General features: G+C 40.7%; 4 protein-coding genes across 4 annotated transcripts; all 4 read right to left on the bottom strand.

Annotated features, from left to right (window-relative positions):
* Positions 1–505: 505 nt before the first annotated feature.
* On the bottom strand, positions 506–1084 carry LOC122643741 (miraculin-like). Its single transcript, XM_043837330.1, has one exon. The coding sequence runs from the start codon at positions 1082–1084 to the stop codon at positions 506–508; it is 579 nt and encodes a 192-aa protein (XP_043693265.1).
* A 3900-nt stretch (positions 1085–4984) lies between these two features.
* On the bottom strand, positions 4985–5563 carry LOC122643740 (miraculin-like). The gene has a single exon (XM_043837329.1). The coding sequence runs from the start codon at positions 5561–5563 to the stop codon at positions 4985–4987; it is 579 nt and encodes a 192-aa protein (XP_043693264.1).
* A 7807-nt stretch (positions 5564–13370) lies between these two features.
* LOC122643739 (kunitz trypsin inhibitor 5-like) lies at positions 13371–22133 on the bottom strand. The gene is made up of 2 exons (XM_043837328.1): positions 21898–22133; positions 13371–14110 (listed from the first exon to the last, which is right to left on the bottom strand). Exon 2 carries the CDS (start codon positions 14100–14102, stop codon positions 13371–13373), a length of 732 nt encoding a protein of 243 aa, XP_043693263.1. The 5' UTR covers positions 14103–14110; positions 21898–22133.
* LOC122643738 (miraculin-like) lies at positions 21138–21581 on the bottom strand. The gene has a single exon (XM_043837326.1). It carries the CDS (start codon positions 21579–21581, stop codon positions 21138–21140), a length of 444 nt encoding a protein of 147 aa, XP_043693261.1.
* Positions 22134–24491: the final 2358 nt, after the last annotated feature.

Below are 24491 nucleotides of genomic sequence, written 5' to 3'. Positions count from 1 at the left end.
CATATAACAATAAAAAATTCAATTCAATCTTAAATTTACATCTATTTCAATAAAAAAATGAAAAGGAAAAGAAATCGTTTGAATAAAAAAAATTTAAGACCTTAATAAAACCGTTTATAAACTGTTTCGATTTCACTTTCTGAGACCGTTTATTAAACAATTCGGTTTGGTTTTATTTAAAAAATTTGCACCGAATCAAATCGTTTACACTGGAACTGAATCGTTTAACATCCTTAAACCTAATTATAGACGGGCCACGGTAGTTGATCAACTGATTATAAGTAGGTCCATCTTTGATCTATTGGAAAAATCATAAATGAGTGAAAATGCGTTAAGGAAAAAGAAGAACAAAGATGACAAAGATTCAAAATTGATTGATGATTATTAGATAGAATGATCCAAAAGCACCAACTAACTCAATTGCTTCTACAATTATTCCCGCTTAAGAGTCGTTACTTGTTATAAAAGATACTTCTCGATCTTCTCTGTCTCTCTCTGTTCATCCTTACTGTTGTGTCTGGGCTCTGATGAAGACGAAGGGGAACTCACTGTGCTCCGACACAGACAGCCATCGGTTGCCGTTCCTCTTGGTGATCCCAACACTTCCGCAAATCATTTGGCAAGACTCACACACGTTGGGGCAGTAAACAATCTTATACATTTGGGTACTCTCGCTCATCCTCTCAATCTTGAACCAGTTCCTCACCGTCGATTCCCCTGGGTACCCTGGCTTTCCCCCCAATGTCACAAACCTCATTGAATCCCTGGAACTTGATGATTCCTCTTTCCCTTGCTGTTCCACCTGCCACACCCTATTATTCATCCCGGAGAATCTAATGTTCATGTCCATCGATTCCTGAATCATCATTTCCCCCTCTTCTCTCTCTCCAAGGAAGGCTAATTCTGGGTGTTGCATGGATGCTGGACAGAACATAACTGGGGTACCCATGTTCATGTCGTAGGCACTCTGTCTCACGGTTGGGGTGTGGGTCGTGTGGCCGTGAGAGGTGGAGCTTTCTCTCCTGTCCATGGAGACACCACCACCGCCGCCTCCCCTGATGGCGGAGACGATGTAGTATGGCATCCCTGCTTGGAGTTCATTGCCGTCTGTGTCGAGCACAGCGGAGTGGGATTGGGAATGGGAGGAGTGGTGGTGATGAGAGTGACAGGGAATGGCGTTGGTGTGGACAAGGGAGGCTAAAATCAATAACCCAGAAAGGAAAACTCTGTTCCACATGATTGATTGTAGTATAGATCAGATGATTGTGGAGGGAGGAGAAAAATGCTGTTTAGCAAGCAAACTGTGTTCGATGGGTTTGTGTTATAATGCTTGGGGGGGCCATATTATAGGGTGATGAGGTAAACGGGTTTGATCTGATTTGTCCAAGTTTAAAGGATCTGGGGGACATTTGTTGGAAGAAATTTGCCAGGTTAATGCGTGTTTGAGCGAAGTGAATGGGATTTGGGAAGTGTTCAATTCAATGTCGGAACGAAAACCACTCTGCTATTAACGAGTGGATCGAAGACGATTCAAAAGCTTTTTTAGCCTGAAAGCTCGGAATTGTTTTATGCTTTTCTAGCATATGGGAATTGTGACAGGTAGAGCCTCTGCTGTTTGGAAGTGAAACCTTCTGGATGTGAATTTTTAGGAATGAGAATTTGAAAGAACCTCACTGAATGAACTTCAGTTATCCTATTTGCAGGCCTCACTAAGTCATTGGAGGAAAGTTTTTCTTCACCCACCGCTTTGATCTTATCATTCATTCATTCTTCCCACCCCTATTGAAACACACATTCCACTATTCCATGAGTCACTTCCAAGCGCCAAACCCATAAGTGAAGAGATTCTTTCTTCATTGTTGGTGATGAAAAGCTCGATCCTATTTCAGTTGTATCAGATTCTTTTTCGTTTGCGTCATGGTTGGGTAAAGTTCACCAATCACCAATGGGAGTTGGAAGCTCACCTAAGTTCTACTCTTCATGGCTAAGAAAAAATGTATTATTTCTACCTTAGTTATTAATTTTTATTTCATCTGACTACTTCAAAATGCTGTTATTTTTAGGAAGGAAAAGCCTAACCTGTTCAACTAATTTATAAGATCCATGAGTTAACTGTTCTTCCCAATCCTAAAGCAAGCTGAGTTCCTCAAGTTTCTGATGTCCTTTTATCCTTTGAAGATTACCAAAGATTGTCTGAAGGGGTAGAGTGCTTGCTTATTTGTGATTGTAACTTTGAGTCAAGTTTGGGTATGGTTGGATATATGGTCTTCTATCTTACTTCGCGATTCTCAACTTGTCATGGCTGCAATGAATTATGGCTTTGTAGGGTCACCAAAAGAATTGTAGCTTCATGGAATGCTTCAAGGGTTACAGCGAGCTAAGGAGCATGGGTGGATAGCGTTAACAGTATGGATGGACTGTGAGCAAGTAGTAGTGTGGCTTACCCAAAGAACAGCAGCAGGGCGGGGCGGCCTTGGGAGTTGTTTAACCTTCTTCTTAGATACCTCTTATCTAATGAGATCCTTTCAGAATGTGAATATTGTAAAGAAAAACAGGGATATTATATCTATTGCGCGCTCATCTATGTTAGTTTTTATTTTAACAAGAAAATGTTCTACTCTTCACGACTTCTTCTTTCTTGAGGAGGCACAGTGGGCAATTTATAACGAGAATGGATCATCTGCACGTACCAACAAGTGAAAGTACATGTGAGAGCCAACCACCTATCCTATTTTTGCCATTTACAATGGGAGGAGAGGTTTATATGGAAACAAAATTAAAATTTGATTGGCTCTCACATGTACGTTCACCTGTTGATACATACAGACGAACCGAACTCATTTTTAAACTTTTATATAACATTTAGGGATGTCAAGAGTTGGTCCGAACCCATAGGCCGATCTGGACTCAGCTAATGCGTTACTTAGTCTGTAAATGGTCGTCAACGTAAGACTAACGAACACCTGACGGAAACCAACCGGGGCCAGTATCCAAGGGAACCGTTTAAAACAAAACCGATTGTCTTGACTATGGGATATGGGTCAGTAGTCGGGTCAATAAATCCGATAGATTTATGGGCCTAAATAAGGAGTTCATTACAAAAGTTAGAGGACCGAAAACAGCACAACCCGATTGGCCCAAAGATGAATAAAACCAATTACACAGTTTATAGCCCGTTTGGTATGACTCTGATTTTTGACCAGTAGCTGTAACCGACCAACTGATTATACGTAGGTCCCATGTTTGATTTACGAGGATTAATTACTTAAGGCCCGCATGATAACACTTCTATTTCTTTATTTCTCTCTCTCTCTATATTTTGCCTTTTTTCTTAAAGTTTTTGAGGAAAAAAATAAGAGAAATTCATTTGTTAACATCGATTCTTTTTTTAGTTCATGGGAATGAACCGCGATAAAAAAAAAGTTATTGAGAAATAGAAAAATAGAAGTTCCAATTTAAAGCTTCTCTGTCCCATAAATAAAATAAAGAAATATGAGGAGGGGGGGTTTGCTCTTTAACGAGTACATGGTTAATTTGATGGACAAAACAATAATTTCATGTTCAAAATAAAACACCACCTCCAATGCAACTTCAACCACCACACTCAATGCCGCTGCCGCCACTACCTCCACCACTGCCACCACCATCTTATCCTCCACCACTACCACTGCCACCGCCACCTCCACATCAATCTCCACCAATGTCGCCACCACCTCGATCCACCTCCAACTCCATCGCCACTGCCATCACCTCCACCTCCGCCACCGCCACCAAGACCACCATCATCACCAACACCTCCATTGCCACCACCACCTCCACCTCTGCCACCACCACCGCCTTCATCGCCACTACCACCGCCACTACCATCTACACCTCCACCTCCACCAATTTTTTGTTAATTCAATGGCAATGTTTGAAATTTAATAGTTCTAGAAACAGAAACGATTATGCATAATAAATGCATTTATGTTTCTTTTTTGTCTTAGAAATAAAATTATTAAGCATTACCAAACACATTTTTTTTGCCCAGAAATTTGGCCCAGTAACAAAAATACAAAAAATCATTTATGGAATGGAAACGTGACCCATAAACTGAAGTGTTATCATGCAGGCCCCAAATGCTACAGTCATGATGTAGGGTCTTAAAATGGTGGGGACACAGCCTCTTTGCAAAAGTAGGGGTAAGGTTGCATACATTATGATCCTCCCTAGATCCCGCAGTGGCGGGAGCCTTGTGCATTGGATATGTCTTTTTTTTTCCCTGTTATTTATTAAGCCCATTTGGAACCGATCAAAAAGACTGGTTGACATCCCAAATAGCAGTGATGCACAAGTAAACACTAATTTCTGTTTACCAGTAAAATTTTAAGTCACGTGAAGTTTGCCACAAATCACTTTGTGTGCGGAATCCATTAACATTTAAGGCCCTCCCTAGATTTCAGGCCAAATAAATGGAATTAAGAGTCTCACACTTGTTATTTGTGGACAATTGCTTAATTTTTTCTAGGGCAGATACTTCTAGTTGTAGGAGCATTATGGCAATCTTAAACCAATATTGCTAGGTGTTAGGTCAAGAGATTAATTTTAGTAAATCGTGCATTCTCTTTAACCCTAACACCACCCAGAATTGCAAGGCCGAGATTGCAAGTTTGTCTGATTTTAGGGTCGTTAATGATCTCGGAACAAACTAGGTTTTTAGCAAGAGCAGTGGCAGAATTGGTTTTACAGATTTTGAATGTTTTAATCAAGCTTTATTAGCTCGACAATGTTGGAGATTACTAAATAATGGCAACTCTCTTGAAACGAAGAACAATTTGATAAAAAGACAAAAAAAAAAAGATGACAAAGATTCAAAATTGATTGATGCTTATTTGATAGAATTATACAAAAGCAACAGCTAACCCTATTCCTTCTACAATTATTCCAGCTTAAAAATCGTTACTCCTTATAGAATACTCCTCTTCTCTTCTCTCTCTGTTCATCTTTACTGTTGTGTCTGGGCTCTGACGAAGACGAAGGGGAACTCACTGTGCTCCGACACTGACAGCCATCGGTTGCCGTTCCTCTTGGTGATCCCAACACTTCCGCAAATCACTTGGCAAGACTCGCACACGTTGGGGCAGTAAACAATCCTATAAATTGGGGTACTCTCGCTCATCCTCTCAATCTTGAACCAGTTCCTCACCGTCGATTCCCCTGGGTACCCTGGCTTTCCTCCCAATGTCACAAACCTCATCGAATCCCTCGAACTTGACGATTCCTCTTTCTCCTGCTGTTCCACCTGCCACACCCTATCGTTCATCCCGGAGAATCTAATGTTCATGTCCATCGATTCCTGAATCATCATTTCCCCCTCTTCTCTCTCTCCAAGGAAGGCCAATTCTGGGTGTTGCAAGCATGCTGGAGAGAACATAACTGGGGTACCCATGTTCAAGTCGTAGGCACTCTGTCTTACGGTTGGGGTGTGGGTCGTGTGGCTGTGAGAGGTGGAGCTCTCTCTCCTGTCCATGGAGACACCACCACCGCCGCCTCCCCTGATGGCGGAGACGATGTAGTATGGCATCCCTGCTTGGAGTTCATTGCCGTCTGTGTCGAGCACAGCGGAGTGGGATTGGGAGTGGGAGGAGCGGTGGTGATGTGAGTGGCTGGGAATGGCGTTGGTATGGACAAGGGAGGCTAAAATCAATAACCCAGAAAGGAAAACTCTGTTCCACATGATTGATTGTAGTATAGATCAGATGATTGTGGAGGGAGGAGAAAAATGCTGTTTAGCAAGCAAACTGTATTGGATGGGTTTGTGTTATAATGCTTGGGGGGGCCATATTATAGGGTGATGAGGTAAATGGGTTTGATTTGATTTGTCCAAGTTTAAAGGATCTGGGGGATATTTGTTGGAAGAAATTTGCCTGGTTAATGCGTGTTTGAACGAAGTGAATGGGATTTGGGAAGTGTTCAATTCAATGTCGGAACGAAAACCGCTCTGCTATTAACGAGTGGAAGACGATTCAAAAGCTTTTTTAGCCTCAAAGCTCGGAATTATGGTTTTCTAGCATTTGGGACAGGTAGAGCCTCTGCTGGTCGGAAGTGAAACCTTCTGGATGTGAATTTTTAGGAATGAGAATTTGAAAGAACCACACTGAATGAACTTCAGTTATCCTATTTGCAGGCCTTACTAAGTCATTGGGGGAAAGTTTTTCTTCACCCACCGCTTTGATCTTATCATTCCTCCCCACCCTATTGAAATATACATTCCACACTATTTCATGAGTCACATCCAAGTGCCAAACCCATGAGTGAAGAGATTCTCTCTTAATTGTTGGTGATGAAAAACTCGATCCTATTTCAGTTGGATCAGGTTCTTTTCTGTTTGTATCATGGTTGGGTGAAGAATCAACCTCTCTCCCGGCTCACATGCCTAATTCCCCATAATCAGTGGGAGTTGGAAGCTTACCTAAGTTTCTACTCTTCATGGCTGAGATAACAAATTATTGTTTCTACATTAGCTATTACCTTTTATTTCAACTGGCTGCTTCGAAATACTGTTATTTTTAGGAAGGAGAAGCTTAACCTTTTTTGCATTGTTCAACTAATTTATAAAATCTATGAGTTAACTGTTCTTCCCAATCCTAAAGCAACCTTAGTTCCTCAAGTTTCTAATGTCCTCTTATCCTTCGAAGATTACCAAAGATTGTCTGAAGGGATAGAGTGGTTAAAGAACTCTAACAAAATCGATTGGCATGATTATGGGATACCGGCAAGAATGTTTATCCTCTCAATTACAGTGCTCGTACTTGACATCAAGTACATCTAATAGAGGGAGGTGGATCCCACCTCGGGCAATGTGTTCGGGCAAGGGGTAGGATAATCATTTTTGCCTAGTCTGTTAAATGTACTTGACGTCAAGTATGGACAGTGTAATTGAGAATATAAAGATCCGGCAGACAATTAACTTGACAAGGATCAGTGGTCCGTCAAATCTGAGAAATTTATGGGCCTAAATAAGGAGCCCATGAAAGAAGTCCATAAGAGGACTAAAAACTGCTCAAGCTGATTGGCCCGAAGATGATAGAACCAATTACACTGTTTATAGCCCGTTTGGTATCACTAACTAATAAGTAGATCCATGTTTGATCTACGAGGATTAATTACTTAAAGGGATATTATTAGCGCCACCCCGTGACGTTTAATTGCCTATATTTTAAAGCATATCCACTAACTATCATAATATCAACCGTCTCTCCTGCTTTATCAACCTAATTACACACAGACCCCCTACCATTTAGTTAAGAGTTGTTAAGTGGTGATATCAACTGTTTAAAATTTTTTAAAAGACAATTTTGCCCTTCTTAGTGGGCAAAGTATCTAATCTACCCTTTCAATTAAAACATCCATAAACCCTTCTTCTTCCTCACACTCAGTTGACAACCTTGGAGAACATCTACTGCAACCTACCGTCTTCTAAAGAAGAGGCCTACTCCGGCGACCAAAGTAGCCCGGCCTCAACCGACGAAGCTCTATAAGCCTCCGACGATCATCTTCCTCACTCCGGCGAGTACAGTAGACGCCCCATTTCCTTTGTTTACATGGAAATATAAATGAACAAACTCATCGCAACAATAATCGACATGTTTGAGCGGAAAGCCTTTGTTTCTATTCTCTTTCTTGTGTTTTTTTTTTTTTTGGTAGCATTGAATGTATGAACATCTTAGTTTTAGTTCTCTTTATTGCAATTTGTAAACAAATTAATTTCTTTGTTTAGGTTGGATTGAGTTGAAATCCCTTAGTTTTAGGGTTAATAAATCAAGAAAGAGAAGATTACATAATGGGTCACACCGTTCAAAATTTTCATTTCTGTGTACATTCTGTTTAATTCGTTTTGGTCTTATAGGATCACCTCTATCAGGAGGTACAAAAAAATTGGTGGGTCTTATAAGTTTTGAAGCTTAGAGTATTATTTCACCTGAGTTCCAGCAGGACTCACAGATTGAAATCAACCTTTATGGGTGCAACATGAACAAGAAACAATGGGTTACACCGATCAAATCCCTTGTTTTTTATATTTTAGTGTAAAAGGAATTTGGTCAAAGGAATTTTAGAGGTTGACATTATGGTAGTTAGTGGGTGTGCTTTAAAATATAGGCAAACGTCACGGGTGGGGACCGATTAAGCCTGATTGGAACCGAGGTTGATACCCCTATATAGCAGTGGTGCACAAGCAAGCACCACCTTCTCCTATGTACCAGTAAAATTATAAGCCAAGTAATGTTTCCCACACTTATCACTTTATTTGCACTGAATCCATTAACACTTGTTTTTCGTGAACGATTGCTTAATTTTTTTTCTAAAGTAGATACCTCTAGTTGTAGGAGCATTATGACAATCTTAAACCAATATTTTCAGGTGTTAGGGCAAGAGATTAATTTTAGTAAATCATGCATTCTCTATAGCCCTAACACCACCGAGAATTGCAAGGCCGAGATTGCAAGTTTGTTTGGTTTTAAGGCCGTTAATGATCTCAAAAAATATCTTGGGCTCCCTACCACTTTTGCCCTATAAAAAAAGATAGTTTTCCAAGCTATTATTGAATGAGTACATAGGCCAAATTAGAATTTAGCTCGTCTCCAGGGAGCCCAGCACGCCCAGGGGCTGCCAGCACTTGGGCTGTGCCGCACACATCCCTAGGCGTGCGCTGAGATGTGTGCGACACAGCTCAACCGCTAGATGCCCCGTGGCAACACCTTGGGCGCTGGGCTCCCTGAAGACGATTCTGATCCGCCAAAATTATCGGGTTGGAAAGAAAATATTCTTCCAGCTGCTGGGAAAGTTGTTCTTATAAAATCTGTCTTATAGTCTATCCCAATGTATTCAATTCTGATAAAGGTGTTTTTCGGAATAAGTGGAACAAACTATGTTTTAGTAGGGGTGTCAATAAAGCCCGGCTGGCCCGAACCCGCCCGAACCCGCCCTGAGCCCGGCCCGGGCCCGACCCTGATTTTTTGACCTTGAGGGCGGGTTTGGGTTTAGTTATAGTCCGACCCTGGCGGGTCGGGTCGGGTCGGGTTTAGATCCTGGGCCTAGCCCGGCCCGGCCCGACCCGACCCTATATTAATTATAGGTATATAATATTACATATATATATATATATATATATTATATACTTAATATAAGTATTTTCTTGACCAAAAAAAAAAACAGAAGAGAATTGTACATAGATAACTACTAGCTTTGTCATCATCATGAAGTGGGAACCCATAAAAAGAGTAGATCATCTACTATTTTGATCAGGACCATAAAAAGAGTCACTGACATAATTGTTATTTAGTTGTAGCCCCTATAAGCTTCCAGGCCTATTAAGGGGACATTGTTACAATTGTAGAGAGAGAGTTTATACACACGCCATTTTTTTCAACATATTTATTAGCTGTCCCATAGGTTGAGATCCTATGTTACAAAAACATGGTCTAATGAGACACGTGGATGGTGCCATAAATCAGGACCAACCCGACCCCGCCCGACCCGACCCTGGCAGGGTCGGGTCAGGGTTGAGAGTTTCTTGACCCTGACAGGGTCGGGTCAGGGTCAGGGTCAGGGTTAAGGCCTCTAGGGTCGGGTCAGGGTTTAGGCAGGCCCGGCCCAACCCGACCCATTGACACCCCTATGTTTTAGCAAGAGTAGTGGCGGAATGAGTTTTAGAGATTTCGAATGCTTTAATCAAGCTTTATTAGCTCGACAAGGTTAGAGATTATTAAATAATGACAACTCTCTTTGGGCCCATGTATTCAAACAACGTTATCCCCCCATTCTAGATACTACTGTTCGGCCCAATAGTTATTGGACTTGGAAGAGTTTGCTTAAAGGGGAAAAATTTCTCCTACGATTCCCACCGGTGCAGTTCCCTTAGTGCGGTGGATCTCACCCAGGTAGAGTGTTTGGTCAGGAGTGGAATGGTCATTGCGTCCTCTTGTTAGGGAACCGCAGGACCTGTACCGGGCAGGGAATTGCAGGAGATAAAAGATCCGAGGACACTCATCAGGTCTGGCCTTACAAAGGAAATTGGAAATGTGACAACCATGGATATAGATAAAGATGCTTGGGTCACAACCAAACCCAATGGCCGCATCCTTAGCGGACCTGTTGCTTCTGGTCCTCGTCTTGTTTCTAATTTGATTCACGCTAACTTGCATCAATGGAACTCTCCTCTGATTCGATCCTGCTTTTCTTCTACAGAAACAAAAAAAAATTCCCACATAGAAGAATAGAGGTTCAAAACAAAAAAGCTCAATATGCATAAATCATAAGGGTTTTTTTCACGTACCCCCTTTGAGGTTTGACGTAATTATGGAAAAATTCCTTAGTTTTGAAAAATTCTGCATGCCCCCTGAGGTTCTTAACAAGTAACAGATATCCCCATTCCGTTAGTCTAGTTCTAACAGTGTTAAAATCAAGAGATGAACTGATTAAAATGTTCTCATCTTCCACAAATCATTTTCCCAAAACCCAAAACCTGCAACTCATCTTCCCCAAACCTGCACATAACTTCCCTTTCTCCTTCCATTTTTTAAACCAAATTTAATTAAGGTAATTTACACATACCACCTTTGAGGTTTAACGAAAGTATAATTTTACCCCTCAATTTTGGATAATTTTACGTACACCCCTGGGGTTTACAAACATTAACAAATACACCCATTTCGTCAATTCTTGACTAACAGTGTTAAAAATATAGGATGAAATGACAAAATTGCCCTTGCAAAGGGAAAAAAAACCTATCTTCCCCAAATCCATTGGGGAAGATGAGTTGCAAATATCCTAAAACTCATCTTCCTTCCTCTAGAACTGAAGCTACTGCTAGATATACTCAACACAGAGAATGTTTAACAAGGTTCTTTTCTTTCTTTCTTTTTCAACTCTAATCAACTGCATTGTTGCTGTTACTTGTCCTTGAGTTGAACGGTGTAGTTTGCCTTTCGCTGTCTTAGATCGTACAAAGCGAGTTTCCAAGAAGTTTAGTGGAGTTGAGAAGTGGCCAATGGCTAAGCTTTTACTGGTATGCATCTTTTCTTTTCTTCTAGCGCTTGCTTTATGTGAATATTTTGTTTTCACCAATTTCTTTTCCTACTATTTTGGTTCTGAACGAAATGATAGATTGCCGATGAAAATCGTGGGGGTTTCCCTAATGCAAAGAAATGTGAGATTGATGGCATTGACGCTGAGCGGAACAGTGAAATGCGATCACCGGGCTTGATCGCCAGGCTAATGGGGCTGGAATCCATGCCAACAGTGCGTAAAGAAAAGCCAAAGAAACCTTCTTTTTCTGATAATTTTCTTTGCGACTTAGAAGACAAGTCAGCTAATAGGTTTCAATGAACTTCCCAACACTAGAGTTTCGATCAAGAAGATATAAATGCGGACAAGGGTCGCTCGAAGTTGGAATCAAGGCCTCAGAAGCTTCAGAAGACAGGAATGTTCGATAGACGGCCTATCACCAGGTTTGGGGCCGAAGCACTGCAATTCAAGAGTGTTTTATCTCGTTCGAAGAAGCATCATCAGAAGCTTGCATCGCCAATGAAGAGCCCAAGGAGACTCTCTGCGAGAAATGCAGCCCGGCTGATGGAAGCCGCTACAAAAATTTTGGAACCTGGGTTGCAAGCTACCAATAGTGCAAAATGTGCTCTCACTTATTCTTCTTCTCTGCTTGTTAATCCAGAGGATCACATTACTGTAGAAGGAACTACGGCCTTGTCACTGCACCATTCGAAGCATTATCCCTCTGGTGCCAAGTCTTTGAAGGAGCAGTTTCCGCATAATAGCTGTGGTAATCTGCTAGATATAAACGATTTGAAGTCAAATGTCGAGGAACACCTGGGTTTATGTACCGGCAGAATTTGAAGGATACGGTGGTACAGCCACGGTACCAAAGGTGGGATTGGGATTGGGATAAACACCATAAGAAGAGAGATTGACGCTAAAACAAGAGGGACGAGGAAGAAGATGAGTTTCAGATACCTGCAACTCCTCTTCCTCAATCGATTTGAGAAGATGAGTTGTAGGGTTTTTTTTTTTCTTTGCAAAGGCAATTTTATCATTACATCCCATGTTTTTAACACGGCTAATCATGAACTGACGGAATGAGTGTATTTATTAGTATTTGTAAATCTTAGGAAAAGTACGTAGAATTATCCAAAATTGGAAGGTAAAATTATACTTTCGTTAAATCTCAAGAATGGTATGTGTACATTACCCATTTAATTAAACCTTCAACCCACTTTCTCCGTCTAAACCCAAAACCAAATCTATCTTCTATTTCTTAAACATGATCCTCTTTCAAAACCCATCTTGGCTTGTAACGAGAGTTTCGCAGGACGCAAAGAAAAATCGAAGAGATCGAAAATGGGGGTTTTCAAGGTTTCAGGGGTACTAAGGCATCGAAACGTTCATGGACATATTGGAATTGGAGAGAGATACGAAGGAGGGAGAGCATGAAGAGAGTAACAAAAGGGTGAGGGTTTATACATCACATATTCCAGAATTATAGATGCCTCCAAAATCTAACCCATTTACAAATAAAACAGTGAACTAGAAGAAGGATTCACATGATTCCAAAATCTGATGTTCGATGATTCAGAAGAAGAAAAAAAAAACAGCCAATGACTTATTAGAATGAATTTAATGAGAAAGGGTTCAATTTGCATCAGTCTTCGATTACGATTCCCAGAGACTCAGAGCCCTGACTTTTGCCTCTGTTTCCGGTGACATCTCCTTCGATATGTCTTCGACTGCCCTTTTCTAATCACCCTTAATCCCCTGTTTCAGGTAAGTTTTTTTTTTTTGCTGGGTACAGTTTTGCTTTCATTCATTTTAAAGTTTAACTTCAAGTGAATTTTTCTGCTGGGTTTTTTCACCGTACTCCAGATGTTCTACATTGAATACTGGATGCTCTAATGGTGTTCATACCTGCAACTCATCTTCCTCGAATCGTTTGGGAAAGATGAGTTGCAGGTTTTTTTTTTAAATTTTCTTGTAAAGAAGGGCATTTTTGGTAGTTCATCCTTTAATTTTACTGTTAGACTAGACTAACGGAATGTGGGTATCTGTTAACTGTTAAGAATCTCAGGAGAACATGCAGAATTTTTCAAAACTGAACGATTTTTTCATAATTATGTCAAACCTCAGGGGGTACGTGAAAAAAACCCAAATCATAATGTATGAAAGGAAGAACAATCTCATCAAAAACAAAGACGACAAAGATTCAAAATTGATTGATTCTTATTTGATAGAATGAACTAAAATCTACAATTATTCCCACTTAAGAGTCGTTACTCGCTCGTTATAGTTACTTCTCTTCTCTTCTCTTCTCTCTATATTCATCCTTACTGTTGTGTCTGGGCTCTGATGAAGACGAAGGGGAACTCACTGTGCTCCGACACCGACAGCCATCGGTTGCCGTTCCTCTTGGTGATCCCAACACTTCCGCAAATCATTTGGCAAGACTCACACACGTTGGGGCAGTAAACAATCTTATACATTGGGGTGCTCTCGCTCATCCTCTCAATCTTGAACCAGTTCCTCACCGTCGATTCCCCTGGGTACCCTGGCTTTCCTCCCAATGTCACAAACCTCATCGAATCCCTCGAACTTGACGATTCCTCTTTTCCCTGCTGTTCCACTTGCCACACCCTATTATTCATCCCGGAGAATCTAATGTTCATGTCCATCGATTCCTGAATCATCATTTCCCCCTCTTCTCTCTCTCCAAGGAAGGCTAATTCTGGGTGTTGCATGGATGCTGGAGAGAACATAACTGGGGTACCCATGTTCATGTCGTAGGCACTCTGTCTCACGGTTGGGGTGTGGGTCGTGTGGCCGTGAGAGGTGGAGCTTTCTCTCCTGTCCATGGAGACACCACCACCACCGCCTCCCCTGATGGCGGAGACGATGTAGTATGGCATCCCTGCTTGGAGTTCATTGCCGTCTGTGTCGAGCACAGCGGAGTGGGATTGGGAATGGGAGGAGTGGTGGTGATGAGAGTGACTGGGAATGGCGTTGGTGTGGACAAGGGAGGCTAAAATCAATAACCCAGAAAGGAAAACTCTGTTCCACATGATTGATTGTAGTATAGATCAGATGATTGTGGAGGGAGGAGAAAAATGCTGTTTAGCAAGCAAACTGTGTTTGATGGGTTTGTGTTGTGAGATGGAAGGGAAGGTAATGCTTGAGGGGGCATTTTATAGGGTGATGAGGTAAACGGGTTTGATTTGATTTGTCCAAGTTTAAAGGATCTGGGGGACATTTGTTGGAAGAAATTTGCCAGGGTAATGCGTGTTTGAACGAACGAAGTGAATGGGATTTGGGAAGTGTTCAATTCAATGTTGGAACGAAAACCACTCTACTATTAACGAGTGGAAGACGATTGCTGAGCTTTTTTAAGCCTTAAAGATCGGGATTGGATCGGTGGATTCGCCCAAATCGGATCAGTATCGGCCCAGGCCGATCTCAAATAGTTACCGATCAGATAGCGATCCAGTGGAACATCCCACGGGTAAAAAAGTAATAAAAACGTTATTTTTTTTAAGTTAAAAAACAGTGGCAATTCCGTCCGATCAGGACCAATTGAGTTGGGCTCACGTTCACGTATGTGAGCATACAAGAACGGCTCCTAGCTATTCAGATGGAATCCATCCATATGGATCTCACAAAGTGGATTCCATCTAAACAGCTGGGAGCTGTTCTCGTATGCTCACATATGTGAACGTGAGCTGGATTCGACCAATTCAAGGTGATCCGGATCGAGATCGGTGATTTTCATACCTTAAACCATGGTTGAAAGAGACTCACTATGCTATCTTGTCTGGGTCAGGTTTGTTTTCACAGGCATGTGTGCACACATAGAGGTGAGGCCTTAGTGTGTTCTTTGCACTTGAATCTAATGTTCCTTTTGCCTCAGTTGTGTTTTCCCGATGTCAGTGGTTTGTTGTTAGATGTCGGCCAAAGTGTGTTCAAAGTCGGAGTTTGTTAGAAACCTTACCGACAAGCATTACACTTTGTCCGACTTTGAATGAGGTTTACCTGACATCGAATAACCATTGTACAACGTGTTGACGATCGTGTGTTGTACGCCGTCCAAAATGCTTTGGATGTTGGCAACGACTAATTTTGTGTATTCTTTCTTAAAGAGACATCCTTTGGGCTCCATTGGACAAGTGTTTCTAAGAGGCATCTATACTCTATAAATAGAATATCCTGGACTCTTTAGAGTATTATTCTTAGTATTCTATACTCTTGTTCATTCTCGCACACTCTCCCAAACTACTATTTTGGTTTTTGCTTCTAGTTTTCACTAGTTTAGAAAAGTATTCTTATATTCTTGTCCTGGTTGATTGCGCACAACCCGAGTGTGTCCTAATGTGACCCAATAAATGAGTGCAACAACCGTTGGAAGGACCTATTGGGGTTGTTTTATTATGGAGGTTAATTTGCATTACTTGGATTGCAGGGTAAGGGATGTCTATAGTCTTAAAGGAGAGTGATTAGTGGAATGACTCAAACCCACAATTATGTCCTTACAACTATAAGTAGTTTCTAATTGCAGTAGATGTGTACAAGATTGTTTGTGAAGCATCCCTACATTGCAGTAATTCTATTGGTGACAGATAAGTTTATCTCTCATACCCTCCTTTTCTTCGTCAATCTAACCTGCAACAAAGTTTGAAATTTCCATTCTTCAATCTCCCATCTGGTATTTCGATTAACATGTACTCGATCTCCCCAGGTATTTTGTTTTAGGGTTTGTTTATATCAAAATTTCTGCAATATTGCTTGCTATTAATGTTTCATACCTTCTTCAACTGTTAGATGCGCAACTGATTTTGCATTGCGACTAGATCTCTTCTTTTTTTTTTTTTTTTTGGATTAAGAGCTTGTATAACAGGGGTAGGGGGTAGGGGGAGGGGGGGAGGGAACTAGAGGATGGGGATAGGTCCCAAGGTGATTTGAACTCATGACCTCTTATTTGAAGAATTGGTCTTCTGCGACTAGATTTCTTTTATTTGGCATTGCATTGCCTTTCTTCTATCAGGTTGCCGGATGGATTCTGTTAGAAATGTGTATATTTAGGTCATTGTGCTATGAGAGTTGTTGGACCATATGGTTGCCTCCATTTGATCAACAAAATGGAAGGTCATGGGTTGAGGAGTTACTGCTAACACCATTTTAAAGTCATAATTCTTTAGGGTAAAGTAAATTGAAGGTCATTGCTCAACAAAGTAATGCACCAATTCCTGAATGATCGTCTTTACTATCCATTGATTAGGTTTAGAGCATTTGACTTAATTCTTTGTGAATTGGGGTAATCCAACTAAGGGTGTTTATGATTGTTTGCTTTTTGATAAAAGATACAACAATGCTTAAGGTAGAGTTTAATTTGCTAATTAGTTCGGAGGAGAATGATATGGTCTACAACATTTCTAGACGAGCTGATGGTTGGTGTAACAAGAATGTTTCACTGTTAAAAAATTATGATTTAGATGGATACCTTCAGGCACGATACAATTCTATGAATTAGTGTGAGCCGTATCATAGTATACCTAGGGCTGCAACGAGGTCGGGTTGGGCCGGGCTTTATAGAACCCTAGCCCAACCCTAAGTCCCGTTAGCTGGGTTCAGGCCCGACCTGACCCTGACTCAGGGCCAAAAAAATCCACCCTCAGGGTCAGGTCGGGCTGACCCTGATTGGCCTTAATCATGGGGAGGGGGAAGGAAATGCATGGGTTGTAATGGGTCGGGGAGAAAATTATCAATTTTACGTAAAATAACACTGTAATAAAATGTATTATATCACTTATTGTCTTCATATATAATATATTCTATAACAAAATGCGGATGGTGTTTAAAGTTTATAATATATGTATTCAATATATATCTTTAGTATTAACTTAAAACAGGGTCAGGCCGGGCTGGGTCAGGCTTAGCCTGAGGCCTAAACCCTGGCCCGACCCGACCTTGAGGGCCTAACCCACCCTTAGGGCCAAATATCTCAGCCCAGACCTTGTTCAGGCTCAGGGCAGGTTCGGGCCCACGGGGCCAAACTTGCACCCCTAAGTATACCCAAGAGTTGTACAACCTATAGCAATTATGGTCCTTGCAACATTTTATACAAAAGAATTGTAGGGTGAGGAACAAGAAAAGAACATAACAAGGCAGTACACCTACAAAAAGTGCATCGATCCCACCTGTGATCCCCAATTAACATAACTAGTAACTATTGATCAGAGTTGAACAATCGTGTCATACACAAGTACTAGTGGTACAAGTCTGGTTTCTCTAATATCTAGCTTGTGCTTGAAGTTGTTATTGCCTAGTACTTCATTTAAATGGATCTTCATGTTCTGTTATTACATTTGAGGTATTAGTCATAGCACTGTTGGTCTTTGTACTTATAATCATAATAGAACCAATCTCTTGGACTTCAAAACCATGGTGGCAGGAAATCAATATCAATTTGAGATTTCATGAGTATTTTTGTCCAGTTTATTTCTATCTTATATGATTGGAAAGATTCCATCGGTTCATTTCTATGAAAAAAGAAATTGAATAGAGAGATACATGATTGTTGCCTAGTTCAACAGTTCTTCTGAGAGTCTATATGTTGTTGGAACTAGCCATTGATACCAGCAAATTAGGTTTCTAGATACTAGCAACTAAGGACAAGTGTGTACATGCGATGGATGTTGCCATTTTTTTTAGAGGCTTGCAATGCTTTGAATCTAAACTGAATTTTAGAAAACTCATTGGGTATTTGAAGCAAGGTTTGTGGCAACATCTCATAGTTACTTGTAAATTCTAAATTCTACTTGATGAGTCTTTAGTTCAAATTGGTAGAGCATTTGGAACACAAACATGTCTCAAGCATGATCCAAGGGAATGGTGGTTCCACTAAAACCCTTTTTATGTAACAAGACAATTTTAAATTAACATTGGCTATAAAAATAGTAATTTGAATTCCTCTCATTGGCTAGCGCACGCGTGGCCCTTGTGTCCCACCCAAAAAACAGTGTCCCATTTTAAATTCAGCTCTACTTTTGTTCAATAATATGTTTTGACTTTGGATTTATATACACTTGCTTAAATATAAAAGTTATTCAGTTGAAACCACCAAACATATTTGAAACAGTGCCCCCCAAAGTCAAGTTAATACCACCTCTTGAAGCTTTTCTCTCTATTTACTTGTTACTGAAGTGTAGAACTTGCCACTTGGACTACGTAATAATTTTAGGAGAAAATAACTCTGTCCGGGAGTATGGCTTACACTAGCACTCCCATGAATCTATCTCTCTCCTCCCCATATGAAATAACACCTCTGCTGACACATGGGAGTGTTGGCGTAGGCCACACTCCCGGAAAGAAAACTACTTCCCATAATTTTAATAGTAATTTAGTACAAATGCCTATATTTTCCCCAATTGCAAAGATGTAATGTTATTTTCATAGTTATTTTAGGAAAGGGGAATTTTAATTACATTTTTTTAAATTTTGGACTATGGCATCTTGGATGGTAATGGCATTTACAAAATTATTTGGGTTAATTATGAAGGTAATTACATAGGGAAGAAAATGATCATTGCTAAACATGTCTTATAGTCATGTCATTTATCAGATCTCATAGTATTATGATGGTAATGGCATTTATGTAATAACTGATTATTTTAGTAAAAAATGTTTCAGAACAAGTTTTACCAAACAGATTAAGAGATGCTTTTCTGTTCTGAAAATGTTTTTAGAACAAGTTTTACCAAACACCATTTTAAAGGCAAAAAACATGTTTTTTGAACGGAAATGAAAAAAAAATGATAAAGGTAAAAAACAAACGTTACCAAATGGGCTCTTCTATTTCTCTGTTTTTTTTGTTCCTGGGAACAAAAAAATAACAGAAACCCGTTTGTTAACACCGGTTAATTTTTTTATTCCTGGGAATGAATCGCAACAAAAAAAAATTGTTGAGAAATAGAAAAATAGAAGTTCCAATTTGAAGCTTTTCTATCACATAAATAAAAGAAAGAAATATAGGGGGAGTTGCTCTTTAATGAACACATGGTTAATTTGATGGGCAAAGCAATAATTTCATGTTCAAAATAAAACACCACTTCCAATGCAACTTCAACCACCACCATAACTGCCTCCACCGCCACTACCTCCACCACTGCCACTGCTAGCTCAACCTCCAGCACTGCTACTGCTACTACCACCGCCACCTCCATCTCCACCGTCGCCGCCACCATCACCACCTCCACCTCCAATTCCACTGGTACCACCTCTTCCACTGACACAACCTCCACCTCCATCGCCACCACCACCACCACCACCGCCACCACCACCACCACCTCCGCCACCGCCACCACCACCACCACCACCTCCACCTCCGCCTCCACCGCCACTACCACCACCATCCATGGTTCTGAATCTCGGATCGGATCGATCGATATTGGCTGAATCGGATCGGTATCGGTTGAGGCCGTTCCGGAGATTAGACCGATACAACAAGGATTGACTGGATCGTTCCTTGGATTGACCGATTCGATTGAATTTTTTTTATTTTTTAAAGTTTTTAGGTTTTTTTTTTATTTTTTATATTATCTTGACCGATATTGACCGATCCGATCTGGATAATATCGGCCGATCCGATCCTGAGATCAAAACATCCACCAACTTTGGCCGATTCATTACCCGATCCATAAAAAAAATGATTTTGGGGGTGTTTTGACCGATCCTGAATGATTTGTACCGATCCGATCCCGATCTGGAAAGGTTTTGGCAATGACTGATACCGAGTCCGATACCTAGAGTTTGAACCTTCCACCACCACCACCTCCACCTCCACCGCCACCACCTCCCCACCTCCACCAAATTTTTGGTAATTCAATGGTATTTTTGAAATTTTATAGAAGTTCTAGAAATAGAAGCGATTGTGCATAACAAATGTGTTTATGTTTTTTTTTTTGCCCAGAAATAAAAATTATTATGCGTTACCAAACACATTTTTTTGCCCAAAAATTTGGCCCACTGAAAATACAAAAAATCATTTCTAGAATGGAAACATGGCCCATAAATTACAGTGTTATCATGCAAGCCCTTAAATGTTGTAGTCACGATGTAGGGCCTTAAAATGGTGGGGACACAACCTCTTTGCAAAAGCAGGGGTAAGGCTACATACATTATGACCCTCCCTAGACCCCACAATGGCAGGAGCCTTGTGCACTGGGTACGTCTTTTTTTTTTTTAATTTTTATTAAGCCCAATTGGAACCGATCAAAACTGATCGGTTGACACCCCTAATAGCAGTGATTCACTAGTAAGCACTACTTTCTATTTACCAGTAAAATTATAAGCCACGTGAGGTTTCTCACACATCCCTTTCTTTGCACTGAATCAATTAACATTTGTTTACCAAAAAAAAAAATCAATTAACATTTAACGCCCTTTGTAGACCTCAGGCCAATAGAAATGGACCCAGAATTTCACACTTGTTATTTGCGGACGATTGCTTAATTTCTTTTAAGGAAGTAGTTTTGTGTCTGGGAGTGTGGCCTATGCCAACACTCCCATGTGTCTATCTTCTCTCCTCCTCAAAACAAGGGGCGGTGGTGTTTTTCCAAATGAGGAGGAAAGAGATGCACTCAATTTTTTTAGATACTTCTTGTTCTTGTAAGAGCATTATAGAAATCTTAAACAAATATCAAGTGTTAGACAAGAAATTAATTTTAGTAAATCGTGCATTCTCTTTAGCCCTAACACCACCCAAAATTACAAGGCCGAGATTGCCACTTTGTCTGGTTTTAGGGTCGTTAATGATCTCGGAACAAACTATGTTGGTTTTACAGATTTCGAATATTTTAATCAAGCTTTATTAGCTCGACAATGTTGGAGATTACTAAATAATGGCAACTCTCTTGAAACGAAGAACAATCTCATCAAAAAGAAAGAAAAAAAAAGATGACAAAGATTCAAAATTGATTGATGCTTATTTGATAGAATGATCCAAAAGCAACAGCTAACTCAATTGCTTCTACAATTATTCCCGCTTAAGAGTCGTTAGTCGTTATAAAAAATACTTCTCTTCTCTTCTCTGTCTCTCTCTGTTCATCCTACTGTTGTGTCTGGGCTCTGATGAAGACGAAGGGGAACTCACTGTGCTCCGACACCGACAGCCATCGGTTGCCGTTCCTCTTGGTGATCCCAACATTCCCGCACATCACTTGGCAAGACTCGCACACATTGGGGCAGTAAACAATCTTATACATTGGGGTACTCTCGCTCATGCTCTCAATCTTGAACCAGTTCCTCACCGTCGATTCCCCTGGGTACCCTGGCTTTCCTCCCAATGTCACAAACCTCATCGAATCCCTCGAACTTGACGATTCCTCTTTCCCCTGCTGTTCCACCTGCCACACCCTATTATTCATCCCGGCGAATCTAATGTTCATGTCCATCGATTCCTGAATCATCATTTCCCCCTCTTCTCTCTCTCGAAGGAAGGCCAATTCTGGGTGTTGCAAGCATGCTGGAGAGAACATAACTGGGGTACCCATGTTCATGTCATAGGCACTCTGTCTCACGGTTGGGGTGTGGGTCGTGTGGCCGTGAGAGGTGGAGCTCTCTCTCCTATCCATGGAGACACCGCCGCCGCCTCCTCCCCTGATGGCGGAGACGATGTAGTATGGCATCCCTGCTTGGAGTTCATTGCCGTCTGTGTCGAGCACAGCGGAGTGGGATTGGGAGTGGGAGGAGTGGTGGTGATGTGAGTGGCTGGGAATGGCGTTGGTGTGGACAAGGAAGGCTAAAATCAATAACCCAGAAAGGAAAACTCGGTTCCACATGATTGATTGTAGTATAGATCAGATAATTATGGAGGGAGGAGAAAAATGCTGTTTAGCAAGCAAACTGTGTTTGATGGGTTTGTGTTATGAGATGGAAGGGAAGGTAATGCTTGAGGGGCATTTTATAGGGTGATGAGGTAAACGAGTTTGATTTGATTTGTCCAAATTTAAAGGATCTGGGGGACATTTGTCGAAGAAATTTGCCTGGTTAATGCGTGTTTGAGCGAAGTGATTGGGATTTGGGAAGGGTTCAATTCAATGTCGGAACGAAAACCACTCTACTATTAACGAGTGGAAGACGATTCAAAAGCTTTTTTTACCCTCAAAACTCGGGATTGGATCGGTGGATTCAGCAACGGCCCCCAAAACAGGAGCTCCTCCCCCCGCACCCCCTCTCCAGGACCCAACTTATTTCCAGATCCCAAACTCTATCCCCACCCAATCTCCTTTCATTTACTTATAAATTTATTTTGGTTTAATTAATTTCAATCTATAAATCACTGGGAGGTTCTCATCCAAGCCCCCTTGGAAAGAGACCCTCTCATTTCGCTACTCTGCTGACATTCAGTCAACCAACATTACTTTCTTCCTGAACGTCTTAGGGGAACGCTTCGGCAATTCGGGTGAGGCAAAAAAACAAACACAAGATCAATACAAAATCTTGTTGATTCATTCCTTGTTGAATCTAACTTAAAAAGTATTGCTTTTGTGTTTGATTTATCCCAGGAGTACTGTGAGGCGATGAAAAAACTCTCACTAGGGATCATGGAGCTACTGGGAATGAGCCTTGAGTCGGAATGGCTCATTTCAGGCAGTTCTTCGAAGGGAATGATTCGATAATGAGATTGAACAACTACCCACCATGCCCAAAGCCACATCTGACTCTAGGAGCAGGGCCACACTGCGATCCCACGTCCTTAACAATCCTTCATCAAGACAAGAGGAAGAGAAAGGGGTAAACAAGTGGTTGCTGCTTTTCACTGCAGAAAACAGAAAAAATTGAACGATAAGAAACCCATTATTCTGATCTTCACTGCTCTTTACTTCTCTGAGTACTGAAGTCAGAGAGATTACAGGAGTTACTAAGATCTCAGCGATTCTCTCCAGATTTGACTCTCAGCTGGTTGGATTTACATTGCCCTGCACAATTGTGGATGATTGAGGGTGCGGGGGAAGAAGAAGAGGACATTAATGTCACTCTACCCCGTCAAGGGTATATTGGTCATAAAATTACTTCAACACTCCTACAGTTTGCAGTTAACTGGGATAGTTAATGGAGCGGGTTTAGTTATTAATTAATTTGGAAAGTAAGGGAGGTATACGTTATTTTCCAAACCTCATGGGTGAAAATATAATTAAGTCATATCTTAGAAGAGGTATGTATAAATTATCTATTTTTTTTATTAAAAAATAAGTGACAATGCCCTCCGATTCAGAAAAATTCAGGACAATATGAATCGATATCAGCTGAGACCGATCCCGATTTGATTTTCAATACCCTAAACCGTGGTAGAGAGAGGAATGTATTGTGTAATGGGAAGAAAGACTCAATTATGGGGATCTTTATCCCCTCAATTTGCGTGCACTCAATTTCCACAATTCCATCTAATAGGGGGTGAAAATGACCACCCTACACCCTGTCCGAACACACTGCCTAAGTAGGATCCACCTCCCTCTATTAGAGGAATTGAGGAAATTGATGGACAGGTAAATTGAGGTGATAATTTTCCCAATTATGGTCCTTGCAACATTTTATGGATCTTTATCCCCTCAATTTGCCTGCCTCTCATTTTTCTCAATTCCATCTAATAAGAGGTAGAAATGACCACCCTAGCCCCCTACCCAAACACACTGCCCAGGCGGGGTCCAAGAAAAACAGATAACATGACAGTACACCTACAATAATTGCATCAATCCCACCTGTGACCCCCAATTAACATAACTACTAACTATTGATCAGTTGAACACTCGTGTAAAGCACAAGTTAGTGGCGCAAGTTTGGTTTTTCTGTTATCTAGCTTGTGCTTGAAATTGTTATTGCCCACTAGTTCATTTAAATGGATCTTCATGTTCTGTAATTACATTTGAGGTATTAGTCATAGAACTTTTGATCTTCGTACTTATAATCATAAAAGAACCAATCTCTTGGACTTGAAAACCATGTTGGCAGGAAATCAATATCAATTTTAGATTTCATGAGTATTGTTGTCCAGTTTATTTCTATCTTATATGATTGGAAAGATTCCATTAGTTCATTTCTATCAAAAAGATATTGAATAGAGAGACTCATGATTGTTGCCTAGTTCAACAGTTCTTCTGAGAGTTTATATGTTGTTGGAACTAGCCATTGATACCAGCAAATTAGGATTCTAGATACCAACAACTAAGGACAAGTGTGTACATGCCATGGATGTTGCCATTCTTTTTTAGACACTTACAATACTTTGAAAATCTAAACTGAATTTTAAAAAACTCATCGGGTATTTGAAGCAAAGTTTGTGGCAACATCTCATAGTTACTTGTAAATTCCAAATTCTACTTGATGGGTCTTTAGCTCAAATTGGTAGAGCACTTGGAACACAAGTACGTCTCAAGCATGTTCCTAGGGAATGGTGGTTCGAA

Source organism: Telopea speciosissima, chromosome 10 (assembly GCF_018873765.1).
Source record: "Telopea speciosissima isolate NSW1024214 ecotype Mountain lineage chromosome 10, Tspe_v1, whole genome shotgun sequence".
NCBI classification, from domain to species: Eukaryota; Viridiplantae; Streptophyta; class Magnoliopsida; order Proteales; family Proteaceae; genus Telopea; species Telopea speciosissima.
Note: the sequence above shows the minus strand (reverse complement) of the source record. Positions and strands in the feature narration are given on the sequence as shown.

Coding starts and splice junctions, on each gene's coding strand:
- LOC122643741 (XM_043837330.1), bottom strand. CDS start 1,084: ATGCCATACTACATCGTCTCCGCCATCAGGGGAGGCGGCGGTGGTGGT.
- LOC122643740 (XM_043837329.1), bottom strand. CDS start 5,563: ATGCCATACTACATCGTCTCCGCCATCAGGGGAGGCGGCGGTGGTGGT.
- LOC122643739 (XM_043837328.1), bottom strand. CDS start 14,102: ATGTGGAACAGAGTTTTCCTTTCTGGGTTATTGATTTTAGCCTCCCTT.
- LOC122643738 (XM_043837326.1), bottom strand. CDS start 21,581: ATGGGTACCCCAGTTATGTTCTCTCCAGCATGCTTGCAACACCCAGAA.